The 8048-nt window shown below is 41.0% G+C and overlaps 1 protein-coding gene across 1 annotated transcript; it reads right to left on the bottom strand.

Annotated features, from left to right (window-relative positions):
- Positions 1-317: 317 nt before the first annotated feature.
- On the bottom strand, positions 318-7218 carry LOC130294972 (olfactory receptor 1009-like). The gene is made up of 3 exons (XM_056545129.1): positions 7176-7218; positions 4902-5068; positions 318-1277 (listed from the first exon to the last, which is right to left on the bottom strand). Exons 1-3 carry the CDS (start codon positions 7216-7218, stop codon positions 318-320), a joined length of 1170 nt encoding a protein of 389 aa, XP_056401104.1.
- Between the last annotated feature and the right edge of the window lie 830 nt (positions 7219-8048).

Genomic DNA, 8048 nt, shown 5'->3' on the forward strand with positions numbered 1-8048 from the left:
AGTAAGGCATTTAAAAAGAAAATAACTTCCTGTGGAGTATAAAGCGGCTGATAAGTACTGGAAGGATTAACATGTTTAAATAGAAGTAATTTACAAATCTGTTTAACTTTCTGGCACCAGTTGGTTACCTCTAATGCTAAGCAATAAACTGTTCTTTAAGCTGTGCAGTCATTGGATTACCTTTTGATCATAAATGACATGAACTGATACCCTATATGCTATGTATATATGTGTGTAATATAGTTTGCCCAATATATATATATATATATATATATATATATGTTCTTATACATTTGTAAGATACAGTATTTATCGTATTACTGCACAGAGTGTGTATTTTTTAATTCTTCCTTTGCCTTAAAAACATATTTTCTTAAGGCTCCCTTTATCTCACTGTTCCTCAGACTATATATAATAGGGTTGAATAATGGGGTCACAAAAGTGTAGAGCAGAGAAAGGACTTTGTTAGCATTCAGTGAGCGTCCATCAGATGGAACTACATACAGTGAGGCCAATGTCCCATAAAACATTCCTACGATGGTCAGATGAGAGCTACAGGTGGAGAAGGTTTTCTCTCTCCCGTTTCTGGATGGAATTTTGAGGATGGTGATGAAAATATAGATGTAGGTCACCGAGATGAAAACAAGAGGGAACAGTGTCAAGGGAGTAGCTAACAATATGTTCTCCAGTATTACTGAGGACGTATCCGAGCAAGAAAGCTTGAGAAGAGGGACTAAATCACAGAAGAAATGGTCAATGACATGAGGACCACAGAAATCTTGTCTACTTGTCATGGTCACAGTCACTAAGGAGATGACAAAGCCTAAGAACCAACATAGGGCAACAAGCTGAACGCACAGAGTGGTGTCCATGATATAGACGTAATGTAAGGGGTTACAGATGGCCAAGTATCTGTCATAAGACATAACAGCGAGGAGAAGACATTGGGCAACCAACGAAATACCAAAGAACTGGAGCTGTATGATGCATCCAAGAAAAGATATGGTGACTCCTTCTTTCACAATGGCACATAACATCTTAGGAACAATGTTGGTAGTAAACATGATGTCCGAAATAGAAAGATTTGCCAAAAAGAAGAACATTGGGTGTTTGAGATTGGGGGATATTGATACCAGTATGGTGATCATGATGTTCCCATATACTGTCACATTGTACAAAATGAGAAATAAAAGGAAGGAAGGGATTTTGAGACTGCTGTGTATGTGAAATCCCACCAAAAATATGTCTTTTACCATACTGTGGTTGTCTTCACGGATCTGAAAACATATTACAGGTAACTATATATAAGAAGCCAAAAGTGGTCTGCACTATCCCCCAATATTTAGCTCTATTAGTAATAGACTCCACCCTTTACATGTATCTACAAAACTTTTGAGTTATAGTACTTTTGCTCTGTTATACCTTGAGAATGATCCATACAACTTCAGTCCTTTAAAGGGGTACTCCGCCCCTAGACATCTTATCCCCTATCCAAAGGACCCCCAAGATCTCGGCTGTGGCACCCCAAACATCCGGTGCTTTGCTCTGTGCCGGATGACTGGCGAGTTTTTTTTACTAATAGAGAAAAGGGTCAACCAGGATTGGTTCCTTCTTTCCAAGGGCACCATAGCAGCCCCTGCGGCTGCTATGGTGCCCTTGGAAAGAAGGACCCAATCCTGGTTGATCCTTTTCTCTATTAGTATAAAAAACTCTGCAGAACTCAATCCAGGGAACTGCATTGTCATCAAATTGTACGGACGTACACCCTTGCCTCCATCACCCAACGAGGTGAGAAAACGTTACTTATCAGTATGCAGAAACACTACAAGGAAAGATTTATAACCTGATAGCTTTAAATGAATTAGGACATTACTGCCCTAATATAAAGAGGACCTTCTACAGAAGTAACTATCCTCAAAACCAAGAACTGTAATAAGTCCCATAACCGTATGCAATACTGACTGGTTTAGAGTGGTCACCAAGAGGCACGAGATGTATATACTTATTTATATCCTATATGTGCTGTGTTATATTCTGGTTCCACCTTTTGTTGAGTCCTTTTTATTGGGGACATTTTATCGATTTACTAATTCTAAAAGGAACCTGCCATCAGATTTATAAAGCCTTTATTTCAAAAGTCCAACCTCTGTGCACCATCCTCTCTCCGTCCCAAAAAACTGCCCATTTTTCTCTCCCAAGATGCAGTTTTTGTGCCCACTTGTTTCTCCCAGTGTGTAATGATACACACTATTTGGGGGGGAATGCCTCAAACACTGGATCAGAAAGAAATGTGCAGTTTTATGGGGTGTTTTTAGGGCTAGAAAATGCTGTGAAAAAAGTATACAAGAAAAAATACAGCAGCACACTGCTGGCGCTAAGATATATGTGTATGGCAATGTTATGTACATTGTCATACTGCTATAGAGAAAAATAGAGGTTCTTAGCTTACCATTTGGCCAAATAGTGTGTACCATCCCACCACGATAAGGTGACCTCATTTTGGATGGACCCTACACTATAGGTACGCCTCTCTGGGGCTAGCACTAAGCCTGCAGTTTCTAGGTATGATCCAGCTATTCCCTACTTAAAAAACAACCAGTGGAATTGGTGGAGTACACAAACCAAGATGGAGGCAGCCACTCCCTCCACATATGTAACATAGAAAGCAAAAATTGTAAGAAGGATGTCTGATGTAAGACTTAAAGGGGTACTCCGCTGCTAGACATCTTATCCCCAATCCAAAGGATAGGGGATAAGATGTCTGATCGCTGGAACCCCTAGGAGATCTCTGCTGATGACTAGCGATGCGACGTTGATGTCACGGCCACGACAGAAAATAAATTCACAGCAGCTAATAAGAACTGGAAGAATTAAGATTTTCTTAATAGAAGTAATTTACAAATCTGTAACTTTTGAAAACATTAGTTTTCTACTTTTTCACACATACAATTTTCATAACATTTTTTGGGAGGGTTGAAAAACAAAATGCAACACAAAACAGAAACATTTTTTTTTATGATGCAGTTTTATTGTTCTTTAGCCCAAAAAAAAAAAAAGTGTTTTAGTGAGTACGTTTTTGGTTGAATTTTTGTGATTCTTTGATGACATATGGAGATCTATGTAAGAAAAACATTACAAACTGGATGGAAAAAAAAGAGGCCACACCTAGAGCGTGCTACATTTCAGAAACATTGAAAAATTAAGAACAAGGTAGATCATATTATAGTTCTTTATTGACTCCCATCTATTATCTGGCTGCAGTATTTTTTTCACCCAATGAATGCAAAGCATTTTTTTCATTTTTTATTTATTTAAAGATCCATGTGAAACCATCCATAGGCTAGGAAGCACTCAGACGGATCCCTCCAAGGAACCGCCCAGGATAAAAGCAGCTTACAAGACATGCAACGCGTTTCGCTGGACAACCAGCTTCATCAAGCATGTGCCTGATGAAGCTGGTTGTCCAGCGAAACGCGTTGCATGCCGGGTAAATAAACCATTTTACCTTTGAAGTCTTGTGCGCTGCTTTTATCCTGGGCTGTTCCTTGGAGGGATCCGTCTGAGTGCTTCACCTGTGTTGCCAGGAGCGGCTGCCAATCTTTGCCCGTTGAAGGGTTATCCCATGCTTTCACCATAGTTGTACGTGGTTGCAGTACAACTATACTCGATGAGCATTTTTGCTTTTTCCATCTCCTCTTTATAATACGTTATCACACTAGGAGTGCTCTCCTTGTCTACATAGGCTAGGAACACACACAACCTTTGTGAAAAAAAAAACCTGAAAAAAAAACTGAAAAAAAAACAAACAAAAAAAAAAACAACAAATACCTGCCCCCTTATTTTAAAGATGCAATTTTTGTGGTGTTTCCCCCCCCCCAAAAAAGTGTGTATTACTCTAGGCGTTTTTTTCCCTTCAGCATCTTATCCCCTGCATCATGTGATTCTTTCATTATGTCACTCAAAGATTTTTATTTAAGAAGTAGGGAAAAAAGAAACTTTAATATGAAATACACATTGCTTTTTTTCTGCCAGTTTTTTCCCTTCTCATAGAAATCTAAGGGATGAAAAACACCTCGATTTTGGAAAACTACCCGAGCTTGAAAAAAAGCCCCCAAAAAACTTAAAAAATGCTTACTAAAAAAACCAAAAAACAAAGAACAAAACGACATGTTGGTCTGGCTTTTCCTATTTCTCTATTGACTCTGAGCTGATATCTGTCTGTTACATTTCTGCTCCCCCTCAAAAAGGCCATATGGCGTATATGGTTTTTTGGGGGAATTTTCTTTTTGTCTAAACTGCCAAGTGTAATCCGTGCCTTAGACTTAATTCACACATACAGGATTTACTGCAGATTTCCTTTAAAAAAAAATTTAAAAAAAATTTGAAAATTGAGCCAAAATAGATCATTATTTAGTGGCTTATTTGTGGGTCCCATATGTGTGTTGAGAGAGTCTTGGAAGTGGAAACCAGCGGGGGACTTGGTAGGCACCGGAATGGGAGCTGTAGGGGGGGAAATCCCTGAAATACTACATTATTATTGTATATCACTCGGAGCTGTATTTAAAAACAAAATAAATGGCTGAAAAATCCTTTCAGGCTGAAGATACGGTAGACGGGCTTTAAAAAAGTAATAGAAACACATGAAACACCATACTAACATGGTGCTTTTTTTTTTTTGCCATTTTTTCACAATCCCCCCCCCCCCCCCCCCCCCCAATGAAAATGATGAGTTGGTCCATTACATAAAGTTGCAATAAAATAAACTTGAATCCGTGGGTTATACAACTGCAAAATGTAGAAAAGTCCAAGAGGGGTGAATACTTATGCAAGGCACTGTATGTATGGGAAATTTTATACAGTATTACCATTCACATATAATAGAATGCTAACGATTTACTTACCATGTGTCCAACATCATTCTGCATCTTCTTGATAGAACTTGTGAGACGACAGGAAATAGAACAGATCTGAGCTGCACAGATACATTCAGGATTCAGCGCGCACCTTTTATACTCAATGACTAGACGTTCAGCGCGGATATAATTGTCTGGAGAATATTGCCGAGATACTATGGGGAATCATCATGGTAAATCAATGACAATTACAAAATGTTCCTGTGAAAGTAAAATAAGAATAAAAAAATAAGTTAGAAGTCATGATTCGGGAAAAAGATGGAAAAAGTATTTAAAAGTAAAAAAATAAATAAACTATCATCCTTGCCTGTTCATGGGAAAAATGTAAAAACCAGTGAATGACGTAATAAATATGGACAGCTCCTGTGAAGCAGATCGAACAGTAATGTTAACCTTGTATTATTACTATTGCCTTGTGCTGCATTTATTGTTTTGCGTTTTAGACATTGGCCCTCATTTACTTAGAAAATCGGGTTGTAAGTCTATCTTGCTTTCTTACCCGACTGCTTTTTTCCCTGGTATTTATTATTATGTCGCATCCTGTTTGTCGCACGTGGGTTTTGTTGGTTTTGGTTTCCAACTCCTCTGAGTTGTCGGGAAAAAATCCACAACAATTCAACAAATTCGGGTTGGAAACCTTTATAAATACGTGGGAAAGCTCAGAAATGTCGGGTTACGCCCCTTTTTCGGGTTTGGGAGAATCCACATCGGGTCCGTCGGGAAAAAATGTTGCATCGTGTCGCAGACTGGCGCAGGATGTCTGCGACATGGCGCAGACAAAGATGCGCCAAAAAAACCCGACAAAACAAGTAGGGTTTAGAATAGTAAATGAGGGCCATTGTTTTTAATGCTTTTTTTGCCTTGTCCAAAAATGGTACGCGGCTTATCAAGAAGGCACGCGGCCTTGTGAAAGTGGGCATGGTCTATACGTGCTAAAAAAAAATGCTAAGACGACCAATCAATAGTTGATCTAAACTTAGACTAGACAGTCTACAGATGTGCCAAATTTATCAAACAGCCCGAGTGCACGTTCTAAGATTTCTAAAACAAATTAGACAAAAGGAAGTGAGATTTGGAAAAGTGGCCATGGAGTAGGTAAAAAGGGGCATGGCTTATATACACCAAATAATAGTGCCACTTTTTTGGTGCCTCATTTTGGTTTAATAAGCCAATTTCTAAAATGGTATACAATTTAGAGACTAGAATGTTGAAAGATGCGCCAGATTTCCAAATAGCCTGAGTCAATGTAAAAATCTGGCACATTCCTAGACTGTCTAATCAGGACTAGGAATAAGGAAAACAGGAGCTCCATAAAGTAGTAACGTAAGCGATCCAATGGTGAAGTAATTCTATGAATGAAATGCTCACCCTGGGTATTTGCGCAACTTCATACACAACAATGATGTAGGCGTAGAAATGGGTGAAGTCGTCTGCTGCCCTCCGGTAAATATCAGACAAAGGAATAAAAGGCTTCAGAGGGAACCCGGCTCAACGGCGCTGAACGACCACAACAGGTGAAGGGATTAAAAGGATTTATTTGTCCAGAATGCAACGCGCTTCGCTGCGCATGCGCAGCGAAACGCGTTGCATTCTGGACAAATAAATCCTTTTAATCCTTCACCTGTTGTGGTCGTTCAGCGCCGTTGAGCTGGGTTCCCTCTGAAGCCTTTTATTCCTTAATCAGAACTAGTGTAGGAGAAAATGGCAGGAGTCCCCACGCGGGGGTATCCCCTGGAAAAATTCCTCGGCGTTTGCTGTGAAAGCGCTTCTCCGTTGCGACAATGAAATGGCTGAAACTTCTTGATTAGAAGGGGGGATTTATTATACAATCGGGTTACAAAAAAAAAAAAAAAAAAATTAAGAATAAAAAATGAAATTAAGAAGGTGGACAACGCGTTTCAAAAGGGGAATCCTTTCTTCTTCAGGAAGACCTGAAGAAAAAAGGATTCCCCTTTTGAAACGCGTTGTCCACCTTCTTAATTTCATTTTTTATTCTTTATTTTTTATTTTTGTAACCCGATTGTATAATAAATCCCCCCTTCTAATCAATAAGTTTCAGCCATTTCATTGTCGCAACGGAGAAGCGCTTTCACAGCAAACGCCGAGGAATTTTTCCAGGGGATACCCCCGCGTGGGGACTCCTGCCATTTTCTCCTACATTATTGCCACCGCCTGCCAGCGGTCTTGGCAAGAAAGCTGCTCCCGATCACCAACCGAAAAGATCTTTATCCCACCGGAGGAGAGCGGCACCCTTCTGCTCACCGTGACTCCAACTGCGCTCTGACCGCAAGGGACCAGTATACATCGAGGGGGCCACCACCACTGGCAGCAGCTGCAACATCTGCCAGCGGACTGCACTTGGACATCTGGGACACACCAGCCGACGGTACCCATCCCACAGAAGCAGCGCTCCAGAACGCCGACACCGGCTGGCACCCCGCCGCAACGGAGACCAGCCAGAACGTCGGCCAGCTGTTCCAGCGGTTAGCGGCCCCGGAACCTTGCCGCACACCAACAAAAACGCTTCACAGAGTTGTGCCTGGTTGCAGCACAACTCTGAAAGGTGAGCAGAATAATCCCCCCCCCCCCTTCCTCTCCCGACCTACCCCCCCCTTTACCCCCTAGAATTAAAAGGGTAAAGGCACCATCAAGGCGCCATCTCTGTGTTTTTTTTCTTTTTACATATTATACTTAATCAGAACTAGGACATTTTTATTAATCTCCCTGTCTAAGTGTTAGGCCATAATCACTTAAAGGAGAACTCTAGTGCAATATAACTTTGCCCCTATCCGAAGGATAGGTGGTAAGTTATAGATCGCGGGGGGTCTGACAGCTGGGACCCCACTGTTTTCTGTATGGGGCCGCCGCATTATGCAGGAAGGGGCATTCCGTCCCCGCATTCCGTCCCTCCCATAGAGATACATGGAGGGGCGTGTCTGCTGTGGCTTCCTGCTGGGGACAACATGGTGCTTCATGCAGACTGCCGCGGCCCCGTACGGAAGATCGCAGGGGGCCCCAGTAGTCGGACCCCCCTGTGATCTATAACTTAAGTTATATTGAACTACAGTTCTCCTTTAATAAGATTGCCATTAAATAGCTTTCTTTGTGTGTGAACATGGCCTTAGACAGTTTTAG

Source organism: Hyla sarda, chromosome 11 (genome assembly GCF_029499605.1).
Source record: "Hyla sarda isolate aHylSar1 chromosome 11, aHylSar1.hap1, whole genome shotgun sequence".
In the NCBI taxonomy this organism is placed as follows: Eukaryota; Metazoa; Chordata; class Amphibia; order Anura; family Hylidae; genus Hyla; species Hyla sarda.